General features: G+C 56.1%; 1 protein-coding gene across 1 annotated transcript in view; it reads left to right on the top strand.

Annotated features, from left to right (window-relative positions):
• Positions 1-18888, top strand: part of Gnpnat (glucosamine 6-phosphate N-acetyltransferase) — a 50302-nt gene that overhangs the window by 19191 nt on the left and 12223 nt on the right. The window contains exons 2-3 of the mRNA XM_077694903.1: positions 11701-11848; positions 15079-15141. Coding sequence (XP_077551029.1) covers positions 11701-11848; positions 15079-15141 — 211 coding nt within the window. The remainder of the gene's footprint in view (positions 1-11700; positions 11849-15078; positions 15142-18888) is intronic.

An 18888-nucleotide genomic window follows, 5' to 3' on the forward strand; every position in this document is an offset into this window, starting at 1 on the left:
TCTAGGCTATGGCCGCCGTTCTTCCGTCAACCGCAGCGTCCGTGTAAATGTCTGCCTCATCGTCGGCCTTGTCGTTGACGAGGGTTCGAACATACTGCTTTCGGGCAGTTTGATGAGTTCTCCTAATTGGTCTGCGACGTGGGATGCCAATCGAAGGTCGCTCCCACGGAGGAATGGGCGGTGGAAAGTTCATTTGGTTAAAATTAATTTTTAGTTGATCCCATTCAGTAAGCACTCGTCCCTGAGGAGAATGCTCCACATGATTGTGAAATCGCAGCTTTGTTTCCTCTATAAGGGTATGGAGGGGTGGAAGGGGGACCACTTGATACAGAATATCGACTCGCGTGAAGTTAGGAAGGCCACTAACCGCACGGAGAAGATGGCGATTTAGCTTGTGAAGGTCATTAACATGGGACGGACGTAGATCATACACTGGGAAGCCGTAGCATAATCGTCCAAGTGCCACTGCGCGAGCGAGCATAGTACAAGCGTGTTGGTGTGCCCCACCATATTTACTGGACAACCGGGTGACCAGGTGTAAAGTAGGCCGCCAGGTCTTCCTAAGTTGGGCTACCCATTGTTTCGGGCTGTTGCAACTGCTAACGGGAAGACCCAGCAGACGAATAGTGCCATTGTGAGACTCTATTAGAGTGTCTCCTACTTGAAGAGAAATGGTCTGGTCCTTATTCGTTGCACGTTTACCGTCGACACTGAGCAGTTGCGTTTTGGCAGTGGATAACTGGAGCTGGAAGCGGGACAAGCTGTTCTCCAGGCTGAAGATAGCAGCTTGCAGTTCACTCTGCATGGGCTCTTTGGAAGGGAAATCGCTGGCCTCGGTCCATATCACGACATCGTCCGCGTAGAAAGCAAACCGGGCGGCAGTGTCTTGCTCCAGAGTACGAGCCACGCGATTCATCGCAAGATTAAAAAGTAGGGGCCCCAAGATTGATCCCTGAGGGACACCCCTATCAAGATAGTAAGTGGTAGGCTGATGTGTCTGGGGGTTGAGACGAATCGGGCGGTGCTGCAGGAAGTTCCGAACCCACGCTTGAGCCTTCTGACTCGGAAAGGCAAGTGCGAGTTCTTGTAGAATGCCTGGTTGACTAACGTTGTCAAAGGCTTTATGGATATCTAGTGCAAGGACATAGTCAGGCAATTCCTTGCGGGATGTCCTATTAATGACACGTCTAAGCAGCCACAAGTAATCATGAGTGCCAATGTGAGGACGAAAACCTGTGAGTGCAGGATGAAACCAGCCTGTACGCTCGAGATGATAAACAATCCTATTATTGATAAGTCGTTCAATAACCTTACAGATGACGGGCGTTAGTGAAATAGGACGGAGGTTTTCTGGATTGCGAGAATCCTTGCCGGGTTTGGGAATAGGGTGGATGATGGTGACCCGGAGGGAGTCAGGGACCTCCCCTGAGTCCCATAGCTTGTTCACCAATTGCAGTAGAACATCTAGGCCTTGCGGGGTCTTGCCACTTGACAAGATCATGGCCCGGCGCCGACTTTGGTCTTCCCTGCGAAATGGCGATCTGTAATTCTCCCATGGTAAAAGGGGAATCAAGTTCTTGAAGTGAGTGGTCGATGTCGATGACAGGAAGAGCCAGGAGAGTAGAAGGATCATCCACAGCATGCGGAAAAAATGTGTGGATAAGGGTGTCTTCCACTTGACGGTAGTCCATTTGAAGACACATCTCGTCCAGTATGGGGAGGCGGGTCTTGGCACGACCACTCATACCGCGAAAAATGCGCCATAGGCGAGCGAGTCCGGTCTCGTGGCCAAGTTCTTGACAGAAATTGTGCCAATTCTCACTTTGAAGCGTAATTTGATATTCCCGAATAACACGGTAATGATGTTTCAACTGCATCAAATGATGGTGACGTTTGCCCTGTGTTCTATAACGCTTCGTAAGGCGTTCAGCCTTGCGAAGAAGTTGAAACATGTGCGTATCCAGGCGGTCAACTTCAGCGGTACTGGTGGTTGTTTCAGTAGCGAGCGAACGGGTCATGTTCAAGGACGCGACGAAATCATCCAAGGTTGAATGGGGGCCAACCACGAATCGCTCGCGAAAAGAGTTCCAGTTTACGCGATGGTATGTCGTGCTCGTTCTTAATTTCTTGCCGTTAATTTGAAGCAGTATCGGGTAGTGATCACTTATCCAGGTACTGTCCAATGTGCGCCATGTCTTCACTGCTCCGGGGGTGGTGATGGTCAAGTCGGGTGCTGTATCGCCCTGGGAATGGTGGAGGCCAATACGGGTGGGGACTCCATGTTCATTGCGGAGTTGCAAGTGCCCGAATTCGAGGGTTTGCTCTAAGAGCCGGCCCCGGCGGTTCGAGGAGGAATAACCCCAGAGAGTATTTCGGGCATTAAAATCCCCCCCCCCCTATAATGATGGGGCCTGAAAAATTAAGAGAGAGGAGATGCGGCATCCAATCATACAGATTGGAAGGGATGGCGCCCGAGTTCGGTTTATAATACACCGACGCAATGAACATAGGTTTCCCGCCCGGGGGTGTAATACGTGCAATGATGACTTCTCTGGTTTCATTGCTAGCGCCATCCCAGCGGTGTTGTACCGCTCGGCAGGAATTATGCACTAAGATCAGCCTGTCCCGGGGTTTTTTGATTATGGCATCGAGTATAATGCGGTATAGTTGGATCCATAAGTGTGGTGTAGTTGGGTATCTTGCAGGGGCCTCGTGTTTCTTGGAGTAGGAGGGCGAGAGGACGCAGAGTTGACACCTGGGATTTTAGGAGCGGTCCGGACTGTAGAAAGCTACGGCAGTTCCACTGTAAAATGCACCGATTTGGGGTGTGTACGGAGGACATATTGGATGTTTAATGCTTCTTTTTCCTTTTCGATTCACTCGGAGAGGGCGTTAGGGGACAGGGGACTTGAATGCTTTGCTTCACTAGCTCCATGAACTGGCGAAGTTCTTCTTTAATCGAGGTAACCTCGCCTTGGAGGGCGACTATCTCACTTGAAGCTCTTTGCCACTCCTTGTTACTTTCGAACTTGATACGGGCGTCCCGCTGTGTAAGCATCTGTTCGGTGATGTAAGTTGGGCTAGGCTCTCCAGTTTTCAGAACTACATCAGAATCGGGCTTGCGACGACTCGTACGCGAGCGACTACGGCGTGTAGGCGCGGATTTATTCGGTGCTGGAGAGACCGACTGACGGCGCGTTGAGACGTTCCGAAGGGCTGTGACCTCCTTCCTCATGGCTGCCATCTCGGCGCGTAGCTCGAAGGGGACTCCACGTGCGTCGCTCGCTTGAAAGACGGCGCAACACCGAGCTCTGCAATCTATGCTCATCGCTCCAGGCCATCGACCCTGGGACCTGAACCACCCGGTCTACTCTCTTCGGCAAGTCTCCAGGATCATTCTGATCCATCATTTGTCGCATTTGACCGCATACACGTTGGGAACCCCTTCTCCGAAGGCGTAGTCATGCCCGGGACTCGCCAAGCCTAACCAAGGAGTTCGAATTCGGTGTCATGGCAACGGCGCGATCGCCGCTGTCGCCACGTGCCACCGATGCATCTCCAGCTGAAGCACGCGCTCTCACCACCGAGGAAACCCCTCGTGCCACCAAAGAAGCTCATCTTCGGTGCATCGGCATGCCCACGCAAGGAGCAAGCCCGCCCAGCCACAGTCTGCCTCAAGACAGCCTGCCGTTAACAACGACATTCGTGCCAGCTGAGGTACGCCGCCAAGTGACGCGGCACCGCCGAACCAGCAGCATCGACTGTGCACGCAGCTTAGAACTCCTCTTAGCCGGGTGCAGCGATATCCTGGCCAGCCATGCACGCGCCACTGAGCTGCTGCAAGCTCGGGGCAGGAGACCTCTCCCTCTCGGCGCTGTATCATCGACCACCACGCCCTCCCTGGTTACGTCTGGCGACCACTGTGCAGGCGTCGAAGCGCAGCACAGCCCTCTCAACGCCGATGCAGACGACCAGGTGGTCAGCATGGACTCTGCGCCGCCAAAAAAACGCGGCCGAGACCCCGCCGACGGTTCGGGAGAAGAACAAGAGTACGCCGACGAGGATACAGCTGGTGACATTTCAACAGTGGACCCAGGGACGGCGGCCGATGCGCGCGCCCCCATCCCCAAGCGCCGCAACCAGACCAGCGATGCTCCGCAAGGGGTGAAAATGTCCCAGGCTGCGCAGATCGGCAAAACACGAAAGGCCAGGTCACGCTCTCACGTGAGCTCTCCTGCGCATTACCGGCCCCTTGCTACCTCCACTGGACAGGTTGCGATGGCGGCTTCTGCGAGGGAGCTTCCTCAGCGTCCCGCTGCCTCGTCGAATGGTGCCCCCGCTACCTCGCCGAGTGGCGCCGAGCTCGCCAACGAGCTTGTGCGCTTTGCGCGGCGCGCCGCAGAGCTGCGTGACAGAGCGGCGGCCGCGTCCGCTCTTCTGGCCGAGGAAGAAGATGGTGATGCGGCGCAGTGCGTGGTCACGCCGATGGATTTTGCGGCCACAGGCGTCCCCACAGAAGGGCGACCCAACGCCGAACCTTCTTCGGACGACGTGGAGGGCCAGTGGACGCAGAAGATCTCAAAGGCACACCGTCGCAAAGCGCGGAAGCTTGCTGCCACGCGACCGATACACCAGCCTGCTGTCGGCACCTGCCTATTTCGTCCCACTGACCGCTCTGCCTCCTTCCTTGCGGTATCGAGGGAGGCAGTCGCCCGTGAATTGGCCGCTGTCGCCGGTGTCTCCCAAGTGAGAATGAACACTCGCTTAAACGTTGTTGCCGCCGATGCCGAGACTGCGGAGTGCCTCTCTTCTCTGCTGGCAACGGAGGAAATATGTGGTATACCCGTACGAGCCTATCGACCCGTCGAACGCGGCACAAGTCGTGGCCTGATCTTCGGCGTGGACCCGCAACTCACGTCGGACGAGATAATGGCCAACGTTAAATCCGATGTGCCGATAAGTGAAACGTCCCGGCAACGCAATGGTGCAGTGGTGATGCACTTTGCGGGACCGGTCCCACCCGCCTTCGTCGCTGTCTACAAGCTGCTGCTCCCCGTGAGAGCCTGCCGTCCCAGACCTGTCCAGTGCGGCCGATGTGGGAGACTTGATCATGTGACGGCCGGCTGCAAGGGTACCGTGAGGTGTGCGCGTTGTGGGGGAGGACACAACTCACAACAGTGCACCGCAGGTGTTGCCCGCTGCTCCAACTGTAGTGGCCGCCACAGTGTGACGGACCCCCGTTGCCCACGCTGGCAGCACGAGCGCCGTGTGGCCACAGCCATGGCCCAGGCGCTAAAGCCAGTGCCCCGTGCTGAGGTCGAGGCGTCGGTTCTATCAGTGCAGCCCAGCTACGCCGAGATGGTCAGGCGGTGCAGCACCCAGCAGCAGACACGGCTTGGCCCACAGACTCCCCAGGGACGACTGCAGCCCCGGTCTCCAGCCCAGCGAAAGGCAGCCAGGCGCGCCACTGCCCAGCAGCCCGCCCCGCCCGCAGTCCCAGTCGTTGCGCTTGCAGCCCCCGGCCCAGAGCAGCTGATGCCCGTCCTCCTGGCCCTGACGCACAGCTTGGTGGGCCGACTGCCTGCCGATGACCCGGCAAGGATGGCGGCCACAGACGCCTTGGCCCTACTTAGCCCCCCCGCCCACCTACACCATGGCTAGCAGACCCAGTGGGAAAGGCCAGCGGCCACGCATCCTGCAGTGGAACTGCAACGGCCTAGGCCGTCGCAGCGCGGAGCTGACTGAGCACCTGTTGCGGGAGTCCTTCGACGTGCTGGCACTGCAGGAAGTGTACATCTATAGCGACACGCCGCGTCTGCCGGGCTACGTGTGCCATCTCAGCGCCACGAGCTGCCGCCTGAGGTCTTGCAGCAGCACACCGTGCCGCGACGCCAGCCACCCACCGGGAAAGTCGCGGGCAGCGGTCTATGTGCGCGCCACCCTCAACAGTGCTCCTGTTGACCTGGCCCCAGTTGCTGACGGCCCAATGGAGTGTGCCGCCGTGACAGTACGCATGGGGACAACGGACACTACCGTGGCCAGCGTCTACATCCGGCCGCAGAAACCATGGGACGCCGTGGCGCTGTGCCGGCTGCGCGCAAACCTGGGCTCGGACGCTGTACTGTGCGGCGACTTCAATGCACATCACCCTGCCTGGGGGAGTCATCGAGCCACCCGAAGAGCTGTTAGACGCCATCACCACCTGTGGACTGCACGTGGCCAACACCGGCAGCCCTACTTTCGTCCGCCCATGTCGTCGCAGTGGCACGGTCCAGCAGTCATGCATCGACCTAACCCTGGTGACGCAGCGGTGCGCCTATTCCTGGGAGACCGCCGCCAGCACGTGGGGTTCTGACCACTACCCCATACTGGTCACCCCCGGGAACCACCGCAAGCGAGCCGACACAAGGGCTTACGCAGTCACTAGTTGGGTCGACTTCCGCAAGGAAATGACCAAATGCACCGAGGATCCTGAAGTCGACTTCCTCGCAGCAGTCGTGCGGAGCGCCGACAAGGCAACGGTACGGGGAGAGGTACCTCTCTGCACGCCCCTCCCGGACATGCAGCTGCTACGGCTTCGGGCCCGCCGCAACCAGCTACAGAGGAAGGCTTTGCGAAGCAAGCGCCCAGAGGATTGGACGGAGTACCGGCGGGCGGACGCCCAATGCCGCCGACGGGCACGGCAGCGTCGCAGGCAGGGCTGGGAGTCGCTGTGTTCGTCCATGGACTCTCGTAAGGACCCGGGCAGAGCCTGGCGTATCTTTAAGGCTCTGCTGGGGCCTACCACCACCAGCCGGCGTCCCCTGCATGCGGTCGCCATATCCCTGGGCATCACAGAAGGGGCCCTGGCGGAGCTGTTCGCCGACCAGTTTGCCAAGGCTGCTCAAACCCCGCCTCCAGTTCCTGCGGCCTCACCCGACGGGGAGCCAGCCGCCCCACACGACCAGAAAGTGGTGTCCCTCTGCTCCACGGACATCACGCTCCGTGAGCTGCAGGCCGCCCTGAATCGATGCTCCAAGCGGCGGAGCGCTCCTGGTATGGACGGGGTTACGTACCAGATGCTGCGGAACCTGGACGTGACTCAGTTAGAGCCGCTTCTGCGACTGTTCAATCGGGTCTGGCGGACTGGTGTCCTCCCTCCACCCTGGCTCGTGGGGCTCATCTCGCCAATTCTCAAGGTCGGCAAACCCCCGAAGAAGCCAGAGTCCTACCGTCCCGTGTCCCTGACGTCGGCTGCTGGGAAGGTCATGGAGAGTGCAGCCCTTGCCCGTCTCGAGTGGATTGCCGACCACAGCGGCGTCTTCCGGGAGCAGCAAAGCGGCTTCAGGCGGCACCGCTGCACGGCTGACTCCCTGGGGGACGTCATCTCCATGCTGGAGCAGGCCCGCCATGACAAGGAGGTGGCCTTCCTGCTCCTGCTGGACATGCGGTCGGCATTCGACACGGTTGCCCACGGGGCCATCCTGGAGGCCCTGGACGGCATGGGCGTTGTGGGGCGCCTAGGAGGCTACATCCGGGCGTTCCTGCGTGACCGGACCCTGCGGGTGAAGGTAGGCCGGGCGACCAGCAGTCCTCGAGACGTCCGCTCCGGGGTGCCCCAGGGAAGCGTGCTGAGCCCGTTTCTTTTCAACTTGGTGCTGGTTCCTCTCCCCGACTGCATCCCTCCAGGCTTGCGACACCCAGTAGAGGTGGCGGTGTATGCTGACGACGTGGCACTCTGGACCCATGGCCCCACCAAAGACTGCCATATAGTCAAGGCGTGCCTCCAGGAGGCTCTGGGCGCAGTTGCGGTCTTCCTCGAGAGCCGTGGCCTGCAGCTCTCGGAGGCCAAAACGCAGGCCCTTATGCTGCACCCGGGAGGATGGAGGGCTCGACAGGCAACACCACCCATCACACTCAACGGGCGACCTCTTCCCTGGCGGCTGACCGTGAAGTACCTGGGGCTGCTCATTGACTGCCGGCTCACATGGCTGCCCGCTGTCAAGGCCCTCCGGGCACGCAGCGCACAGGTGCTCCAAGGGGTGCGGCAGCTTCTGTCACGAGGCAATGGTTGCTCACACCAAGTGGCGCAGCGCGTGTTCCACGGCATGGCCTCCGCAGCTGTGCTGTACGCGCTTCCACTCGCCTACCTGGGACCACGACGCTGGCAGGAGCTGGAGATCGACCAACGCCGCGCCATCCGCCTCTGCCTGGGCCTCCCCTCCACGTCGCCGGTTGCGGGAACTTACACCGAGGCGGGCACCTGGCCCATCGAGATGCGGGCCTTGCAGACGGGGCTGCGGCACATCCAGCGTCTGCTGGCCGTACGTGACGGGGCTCCGCTCCTGCAGAGGTTCCGTAGCCGGCCCAACTCGCACATGGGAGCGCTGCTCACTATCTTCGAGGAGGGCATCGAGGTTCCGAACCGACCCTGTCTGGAGCCGCCACAACCAGACACCGGGGAGGCCCTGCAGATCACCACGACCCTCCGCGGGGTCCGCAACAAGCGGACCACACCACCCCAGGCCATCCGCCAAGAGGCGGCCGTCCTGCTGCAGGACAAGCTGAGCAGCTACCTGCATCTCTTCACGGACGGCTCCGTCAAGCACAGCACGTGCGAGGGGGCGGCTGCGTGCGTGGTGCCTGAGCTGGGAGCCAGCCGGAGCTGCCGCCTGCCCTTCCCCACTTCCTCCACACGGGCGGAGCTGGCAGCGCTGCACCTGGCCGCCGACCTCCTCCTCGAAAGGGGGCCCCATAACCACCCCGGGGCGGTCATCCTCACGGACTCCAGGACTGCCCTGCTGCGGCTGCACGCGGCCGATCAACCCACCAACAGCAGCGGCTACCCGGAGCGCTCCCTTGCAATCAAGCTGCGCACTGTGGCCTCCCGAGGCTGCGACCTGCGGCTCCACTGGCTGCCGGGCCACAGTGGCATCCGGGGCAACGAAGACGCCGACGCCCGCGCCAGGGAGGCCCACCAGGAGGGCACCCCAGTCTCCAAAGACGTCACCGCGTTCGACGAGGCCCGCACTGCCCTGGCCCGCATGGTGCAGACGATGCACCCCGACCCTCGGGTCGTGAGCGGCCTGGCGCCCAGACCGTTGCCCGCACGCATCAGCAGGGACGCCCGCTGCCTGCTTCTCCGCATGCGGCTGAACTGCTGCAATGTGGCGGAGCGTCTGCACCGACACGGCCGCAAGGACTCCCCAACATGTGCGGACTGTTCCGACCTGGAGACGCTCGAGCACCTACTCTGCTTCTGCCCCCACCACGCAGGCCCGAGAGCAGAGCTCCACCGAGCGCTCCAGCGTCGAGGCCTTCCTAGCGCCGACATGGAGGACCTTCTGTTCCCGAAGGGACCTGCGGCAACCCAACGGGAAGTGTTCACTTATCTGCTTCACTTCCTGAAGACGACCGGCCTCACGCAGCGGCTGTAGCCCGGAGTGCAGTGATTGACTGGTGTGCCCGGACTGACAGCGTTCTAGGACTGACAGCTCTCTTTATACCTTTCTCTCTCTCTCTCTCTCTCTCTCTTTATACTTTATCCTATCACTCCCCCTCTACTTCCCTTCCCCTGCACTGGGTTGTATGCAGGTGAGCTCCCTGCCGAGCTCAAAATATCCCCAGTGAATTTCCTTTCATTTTCCCGTCGCGAACCACAACCCCCCCCCCCCCGCGTAGCTCGAAGAGGGTGCGGCGAAGTTGAGAATTTTCTATCACCAACGGGTGATTGTCGGGAAGAGAGACAATTGGAGACAACTTCGGGGGGGTTCCTGTTACAGTAGAAGCCCAGGTGACGCCCTGTGGTGTAGAGCGTGGGGCAGTTGACAAAGCCGCGTCAGGGAGTTCTTTCTTAGTCGAAATTGACCTAGTGCTGCGCTCGTCCTTCTCGGGCATGCGACTCGGGCAAACCTTGCTAACGGCAAGGTGACCGGTTTCTTTACATGCGACGCAATACGTGGTAGAACCGCATTCCGCGGTCTCGGCATGGGAGCGGCCACACTCTTTACACACCCTCGGAGATGGACAGAACTTGGCCATATGTCCCAGACTGTGGCAGTTAAAGCACACCAATCTCATTGGTCGGTACTCAGCTACTCGTACCAATTCCATGTAGTACTTGACTGTTTTAGGAAGGGTGGGGGAATCAAATGTTAGAATTGCTCGATCTGTCTTTCCGATTTTCTGGACCTTAATGACATCTGCTTGTTCACAGCGTAACCAGTTTAGAATTGTCTCGTTGCTATCGGCAGGGTCGACTTGTATGACACCGCGAGTAGTGTTCCTAGTCGAAGGGGTCAATTCTACCACCACATCGATTGTCTCAACTTTGCCGTTAAGCCGGACGGTGAGATGGTCAATTTCCGCGAGGCGAGCAGCATGATTTTCATCATAAAGTGCAATGTGAGCACTATTAGCCGCGTCATCGAACGTGACCGCGGCCATTTCGGCCAGTTCTGCACTAGGAGCTGTGCGTCCAATTACCGTGGCTATAGCTTGGCGGGGAATTTTGGTTATTCGGTCTTTGTTGAGTGGTCTCAATTGTAAGGTGTAGCGCGTCCGACTCACCCTGTCTGTGCGCGTAGGCCTCTTCTTCTTAGGCAGATGGACGCGCTGCCAGCCGTCGTCGTCGTCTTCTCCAGTTGTTGGCTCGTCGGAGTCTTCCATGTGCCCTTCAGCATCTTCGGCATCTTCTCGGTTGTCCATTTCTGAAACGTCATTGCAGGGCGGTGCTTGGTGTGGTAGAGAGGCCATTTGGATCGCCGATTCGTTCTGGAGAGCACGCAGTCCGTAGGCAACCTGTTGCGGCCTAGTCTCGTGGCTCATCGTCGTCGTTGTCGTCCGCGCCTCGTCGTTCGTTGCAGCTGGGGTGGCAGCCGCGCCGGCCGCTGGGGGTGCGGCAGCTGCGGCCGATGGAGCACTTGATGAGCGTCGCAGCCGGGCCTTTAGGCCTAACTGGCGGCCTGCCGGGAGGTACGGTACTGGCGGGGTCGATTCCGAAGGTCTGGTAGGCTTGATCGGGCCAATTTTGGTGTCGATCAAGTCAGCGCATACTCATAAACATAACAAAACCAAAGACGGTGCCAGGGACGCGTTATTTACGCGCACAGAGCAGAAAACAGCGGGAGCACATGTGGGGCGCAACCGCTCGGCGTTCCACAGCACGTGCCCTCTCCTTCTTGATAAATGCAGCTTCTATTTGTATTTTGTATATACATTTATTAAAGAGGGAATTCGGCTAATGTATGCGGCCGGCTGCCCGACGCATGGTCGGCGTGCCTGTGCATGCACATGAGGTTCTTTATTGGGATTGAATTCGCCACCGCGCATGCCACGGCAACACTCATAGCAGATGTGAGAACGAGTCCTAATAGCAAATTTACGTTTTGTACACTGCACAGCAGGGCCTGGCTTTGCTGGCTATGGCGTAAAAGCGTAAAAGCCGGCGCCTTACCGGTGCCGATGTTTCTGTCTTGAAAGTTCCACTTTTGCTGCTAAAAGTAATCTCGTGCTAGTAGTCTATAGCTGGGGCCGACCTCCAGGCCTCCAGGTGCCATCGACAAGAATATCATTCGAATACGGCCCTTGACGAGTAATCACTTCCCTCTATTCTTTTTGCCATCCTACCGTGCACGCCTGTATACTTGTTCTAACAAGCGATTCACTCACTACTCTAAGTACTAACTCACAGCCCCGGGGACATTTCTGCTTCTCGTCCAGAATGGCGGGGAGCCGGAGGGGGAATCGTTGCTGTTCGACCCGAAGCTCCTGGAAGCGCTGGAGACCGTCGAGGGAGTCGGCGTCGAGCTTCCGCCAACCGACGCTTCGCTCAGGGTTCGACCACTGAGCTCTGGCGACTACGATCGGGGTCAGTGACGTCGCAGCGTCATTTGGTTTTCAAACAAGGTTGCGTGCTTGTGCCGGCCGACATTGCCGGAGCGTTACTTACGCTGCAACCGGATTGTAACCATACGCCTGTCACGAAGCGCCACGAGAAGGTAAATCAAGGCACATCGGAATAGAGCCGATCCTTAATCGCTTTTTGCCAGTCTGTTGTGCTATTGTTTTTCAAGATTCTCGTCAACTTAGTAGCCCTGTAGTTGACCTACTGATACGATGCTTACGTTTTATACCTATATACCCCACCCTCGCGCTCAGATGGCCTCAACTGCTTGTTTTTAGTATTGATAGATAGCACCGAATTTGCAAAAATTGCCAATATATATATATATATATATATATATATATTGGATTAATAAATATTCATGTGTGGCCTTGCGTCGTGTCGTCGTGGCAAACAAAACGAACCATACAATGCCTCTATCATTCAATATGTATTTCCAAAAAGTCCAGCAGTTTGCCAAGGAAGTTTTGAGGTGACTGCGGTACTGTTAGGAACGTTTAACAATACGAAAATGCTAAAAAGTCTTCAAAAAATTTCCGACAGTGGTAGCGTAGTGGCTACCATGTTGGGCTGCTGGAAAGTCGCATGCTCTTTTCCTTCCTGTGAAGGCCTTATCTTTCATAAAGGCGAAGCGCTACAAACGTCCGTGATCACGAGACTCCTGTACACATTCTCATCTCAAGGCAGCCTAAACCAAACCGCAGTCCCACACAACAGCGCGCGTGATGGCCTATCAAGCTTTAGGTGGGAAGTTATGAACTTACACTTACAAATGGTCTCGTTAGTGTTGCGTTGTGGTCGCCATGGGGGCAGTCATGCGTGATTTTACCCAATCGGCCCAACCGCTGCCACTCACCGACTGGATAGAGTGACGGTTAATTATTGATAGTGGCCCTCCGTCTAGTCAGTGAGCGGAATCAATTTAGCGGATTGGGTAAAAATCTAGACCGAGTGCTCCCATTCTGTACATGGTGTTGTTCCGCGTCTGCAAGTGATCACTCGGTCTTGATATTACCCAATCGGCCAGACTGCTTCCGTCCACTCAGTAGCCATAGTGACTATCAATAATTATCATTGACTCTGCCTAGTCGGTGAGCAGAAGCAATTTTGCCAATTCAGCGAAATCAACTATGACTGCACCCATGGCAGCCATGATGCAACACTAACGAGAGCGTTGGTCTTACCAATACGTTCAGGCCCTGTTGTCTGCATGATACAGCACTACAAATGATTTGCTATTAGATTAATTCATTTTTATATAGGTACACGGGACTTTGTTGGGAGGTGCCGGTACAGCAGTCGGTAGGGTCGAGCGAGAGGCGTTGATCGAATTAACAAAATAAAGGCTGCGCGAAAGACAAGGACAAACGAAGGTGAGTGGACGCACAAAGCGCGCACTAGCAACTGATTGTATAGTCGCCACCGCGTGTGCCCACCCGCCTTATTTATTTATTTGTTTATTTTGTTTTATTTTATTTTCTTCTCCGGTCCTTTTCTCTCTCTCTCAGCTTCTATGTTCACGATGTACCAACCACCCTAATTTTGTATTCTTCCGAGGACCAGATTAAGTCAGGCTCATGTCAGTCTAGCGTGCCAGCCTCCCATAGGGAAGGCAGGATATTTATCTGAAATACTTCGTCTTTTTCTGGAACCAAAGCAGGTGGGAATACATGAATAGACATGTACAATAGCAGTAAGAAAAAAAAAGGGCCCATCTCCCCGCGAGGGGGACTCGAGTAAATGCGTCGCATAGGGGGTGGGTGTATTGCGTTAACGTTTAGCGTTTGGGGAGTTGGTGGTAGTGAATGCGTTGTATCAGCAGCTTCTTGACGTAGTTTGAATGAGTCAAGGATATAAGGCGCGTTCGTAGCCTTTCATTCTGTGTCGGTTTTGTGGCGCAGTGGGAAGAGCACCATGTACCTCGCGTTCCGCCCACAGGTAGTGAATGCGTTGTATCAGCAGCTTCTTGACGTAGTTTGAATGAGTCAAGGATATAAGGCGCGTTCGTAGCCTTCCATTCTGTGTCGGCTTTGTGGCGAAGTGGGTAGAGCACCATGTACCTTGCGTTCCGCCCGCAGGGTCGTGGGATCGAAACCAGGTGCCGTTAAGTATTATTTTTTTATATAGTGTAGGGGGAGGGGTGCGGACCTGTTGTTGAGAGCGAGGAGGGTAGCGTGATGCGGGAGAGGAGGAGTGGGGGAGAGGGCGCACCTGGAACGGCTGTTGCGGACGCCGAGGCACGCCGACAACGCCGGGTGACATCGTGAGTTAAAGAAATGCTCTGCATTTAAAAGTTTAAATCTCCCCTCCGTCTAACGCCGACGATGGTTGAAATGCGAAGCGTTCTTGCGTGCGAAAATCAAATGGCGAAGTGCCAAAGTCAAAGCGTCGACGGTCAACGTGTATGCTGGCTGCGAGTGAAAGTCCAAACCCAGACTGCAGCAAACTGATTCCTTGCGAGAAAGCTGAGTCACCTCAGTACCACCCGTCGTCGTCGTTAGACGGATGGGATTTGAACGTTGATTGTTAGCGGTAAAGGTGTAGTGCTGTTTATATGAAGACGTACTGCGTAATAAAGTACGTGCAACTTGTTGGCTTCAACTCAGCCAAAGTCTACGCCCTCGCAAGGAGACGGAAGGAAATTCTGAGCGACCTGAATGCGATGATGGCACAATCGGATAGACGTCGGCTTCATAACGCGACAGACCAAGGTTCGATTCCGACTACGGCAAGAGCTTTTCTTTTTCTTGTTTCATCACCATCATGGGCCCTAGCGATATCCCGTTGTGTAAATTTGGCTTTCCTGCGGTGCGTTTTGGTTACGACTACTTAGTGATTTTGGTCACGACTACGTACTTTAATTAAGACTACTTAGTTACGACTCTCAGTGAAGCCTAGAAAGCTTCGCTTTAATAATTCGGTAGATAACACAACAGTGGTGATAACAAGGCGGCCATACATATGCATTCTGTATGAGTCGCACAAGCTGATGGGAAAGGAAATATGCAGGTTTAGTTTACATACGTAGGCGCTGAACCTCAATGCCGCAAAATCAATGGCTCGCAAAGTCAATACAAAGTTTTGTATAAAGTCAATAGGAAATCAATACCGTATAAAGTTCGCATAAAAGTCAGGATAAAGTCTGACATTTTGCATACGAAGTCAGTGGCATTATTGTACCGAATTTCGTGCAGGTTTCCTGGACCTCCTGACCCAGCTCACTGTGGGAGGCGATGCGTCTCGAGAACAGTTCACGAGTAAGTTTGTTGCCACTCGCTCAAAAAGGGCCCGCACCGCCACCGTACGTCGAAATCTGATGTGATGCCACGTGAGCGCCGCAGGTGTCAGCCTTGACGGCACTGTTAAGCGGCTTGTTATATGAAAGAAGGCTGTAGGCAGAAGGTGAAGGCACCGGCACGCTCTGGCGTTGAAAATCGGTTCTCGCGACTGTGTTTTTAGGTGTTCACGCATTACAACAGGTTCATGGTCAACTATCACCAACTCGCCCAACTCACAGACCTCTTGTTGTACACCAGGTTCGCATGGGCGCAAATAAGAACTCGGTACTGTCGCATTGGGTATTTTTACGGGTTTTAATCACGCATGAGCCACTGACGTACAGCTGCCGTCATGAGTAACTGGAACAAAGATGTGTGAATGTCGCAAAATATTTATCGTACCGGCTTTATGACAGGCACTACCGGGTTACAGAAAGGGAGGACTTCTTTAAACGCACACAAATTCAGCCACGCAGTTCTCGGAGGAAGAAATTCTAGGAAATTTACGAGACCGTGTTCCAGTTACCTTTGATGGAACCTGTACCATCTGCTTTTGCGCGTGCCGCGTCGACTCTCCAGCTGGAAGGTGTGCGCATGCGCGGGCTTGCGTAACGCGAATGCGCCAGCCAATAGCTCAGCGGCGCTTGTTCACGTGGGCTCTGCGGCGCGGCCATTTCTGCCGAGCACCGACGGTGACTGCTTCCGAATTTAACAGGGGCTGCCGTCTTTGGCTTGCGCGATGGCGTCGGTGCAAACAACTGGTAACAGCAAGTGGAGAGGGGCGGAGCGAGAAGGGTGCGATAGTGAACGAGAAGGAAGGGGATAAGGTGGAATCGTGAGGAGGCAAATGGCGAGAGCAGCATGCGCTCCGAGGCTCCGACATCGTCCTCAGCGGCTGCTGCGAAACGCGCAGCCCGTGACAAGGCTTCGTGTGCCGCCAAGGCTACACGCATTGTACTTTTCCAAAATTAGAGTCCTTAGTTGGGGGATGCATGGGTTCTACCGTAACGTCCACCTGTCACGCGATATGACGTAAGCGCCGCACGCACTCGGGTTACTGTCGTTGCGTTGGTGGTGAGGTAGCGCTGTGGTAACACGCTCGGCTCTCGGCGTTCTGTTTCCCAGTTATAGTTTTTCGTCGCCTCTGATTACGGATGTGCTGGGCACGCCCTGCCCAACAAGTTCTCGCTGGCTGGCTTCCCTGGCCGCTGGCGAAGCGTTCAGTCATCTGGATGCCAATCTCGGGCATTGTGAAACTTACTGAAAGTGCGCCCTTTACGTACGGGGGTAAAGAAGAGAGGGCCACGTGGATGGAAAGCAAACGCCCCTGTTGCAAATCATAGAGGAAGAAGATGTCGCTCGTGGCTCTAGGGCACCAGTATCATCATCATTGTGCGTTGGTCTGTCATCGCCATAAAAAGTGTTCCATCAGGGTGTCTGACGGCTCCGTTCCATTGCAGCTCAACCGCAACGAGGTGATCGCTCCGCGACGTATGGTGCCGAAACCCGGGAACGAACCAGGGACCTTTCGCCTCGCCTCGTTCAAAATCTTTGTTGCTTGGGTTCGCCTGGCAGCGTGATTCGCTTTCAGCTGGTCCATCGTCGGTGAAGCTGGCGCTCCTTGTCAAGATCGAAGTGGGCTCCGCTGGCAATGTTCTCCCAGGGCTGACGGCGGTACGACGAAGATGCCTCGCTCACCAGACTGTGGGCGCTTTCATTACCGGGATGCCCTCAACGGCCAGGGATCCACCGTACTGTTTCAGTTGTGTGGAAGGTGTTGCGCGGGGAGCTGCGTGATCGTTTAATGCAGTGGGATGCAGAGTGTTTCCGTGGAATTCCTGTAAGGGAACGTAAGGCCTCGGCACAGTCCGTGGAAATGTGCACACGGTGGTACGCGCGCTGAGTGCATGCCTGCAGAATGGAACGTGTGAGGCGTAGGCCTTGTTGAATAGCACGCAGCTCAAGGTTCGTATTGTCCGGAATGGAGTCGACGGTGTAGGCTGTAACGCTGCTGCTGTCTGCCGCTACAGCTGCAAGTGCCACAGCGGCCGTGCGAGGTTGCCAGGAGGCGTCCACGTACACACGTAATGTCGGTGGCTGCGATGGTCTGCACCAGTGCGGTACGTTTCGCCGCATGAGTAGCACGAGCAGTTTTCGGGGGGCTGGTCGCCGCTCTGTAATCAGCACGTCCTCCCATGGGCGAACGTGCGGATGGATGGGCGGCTCATCTAGTAGTCGGTCACCGTCGTGACGTACCAGGCGGCGTCTCTGCAGTGTCAAGTGGTGACGGTCGTTGGCACCTGCTATGCGCGCAGAGATGGAATCTCCAAGCGTCGGCGAACCGGCATAACGGTACAGCTCTTCGACGCGAGTGTGACGAGGCAGGCCAGTAATAGCCCTCAGCGCCTCCCCATACAAGACCTCTAGCTGGTGAAGTTGGTGCTTCGTCAGATCTTAACACATGACGCCGTAGACCGCTCTGGATACCAGCACTGCCCGTACTAGGCGTCGAGCGATCTCTTGCGAAGCACCGCGGAAAGTGCCAGAGATGCGACGTATTATGTGTAGGAGACGGGGCCACAATGGTTTGAGCTGTCTCAGCCACTCCTGAGCTCCCCAGTTTTCATGAAACGGTACACCCAGTATGCGGATCCAACCATCTGGAGCTGGCTGGAGGGGTTGCCCTGCGATAGCTAATTGAATACGTTCACGACTAGTGGCTTTGCCTTACACAGCTAAGTTTCCAGAAGAAACTCGTCGTCGCCGTTGGTCGTTGCTCACGTAGTTGGTAGCCGCTTGTTATCCCGGTTTTCGGCCCCATATGTCGCCGAGCGACCGACTTGTTGCGGTTGAGCCGCCAGGGCACCGAACTGTCAGACACTCTGATGGAACGTCTCTTTAATGGCGATGACAGACTAATGTAGAATGACAGTGATAATGTGCCGGTATGTTCCAGGAGCTTCATCTTCTCGAATTCACAGCAGCCCCGTCACCCGCTACGGTGGTCGGAGAGAGAGAGAGAGAGAGAAACGTTTATTGAAGAAGAGCTGTCACGATTGTCGTAGGCGTGGTGCCCTCCTTCCAGGGCCCCAGCCTCTTCTGCTCCTCTCGGAGTCGTTCGGAATCCGAAAGCCAGAGCTTGCCAGAGCTGCCTCCTATAGCGCTGACGCGTTCGTAATGGTGTTCACTGAAGGCCAGATGATAGGGCGGCCCCACGTGTTGCATGAAATACGTTGGAAGGGTTTCTGCATTTACGGCATACGTTTGTGTGTGTTATCCCGGATACCCAATGCGTAACGTGGTCCAAAGAGCGACCATTTGTGCTCATCGTGTGGAGGGTGCGTGCTTTTGTCGCAGTCGTGAAAGCCTGGCTTTAATCTCAGCCTTTCTCAGCTGAGTTTGAGCGCTTGGAGAGCATGTTTATACACCAGCCCTGTTCGAAACCTCTGCCTCGACGGCAAAGAAACGCTGTAGCGTCTCACATATTATTACACGGAGGGGGACATGTCCTCGGGAACATTTTAGGGCAAATGCTTAAGGACAAAAACAAGGAACTGTCCTTGTCCGGTCAAACAAAACGGCCGCCACGGTGAAGAAAATAAAAGAACATTTGACTCAAGGTCTTCATAGTAGCAGCGCATTGCTTTGTTAATGCGCTACTTGTGCACGTTACCGGTGATGGAAGAATATGCCGCAAGGCAAGTGAACGTGCCGGCAAGGAAGTAG

The sequence above is a fragment of the Haemaphysalis longicornis genome, unplaced genomic scaffold, assembly GCF_048455015.1.
Source record: "Haemaphysalis longicornis isolate Haplotype H1 unplaced genomic scaffold, Haemaphysalis longicornis Haplotype H1 scaffold_13, whole genome shotgun sequence".
In the NCBI taxonomy this organism is placed as follows: domain Eukaryota; kingdom Metazoa; phylum Arthropoda; class Arachnida; order Ixodida; family Ixodidae; genus Haemaphysalis; species Haemaphysalis longicornis.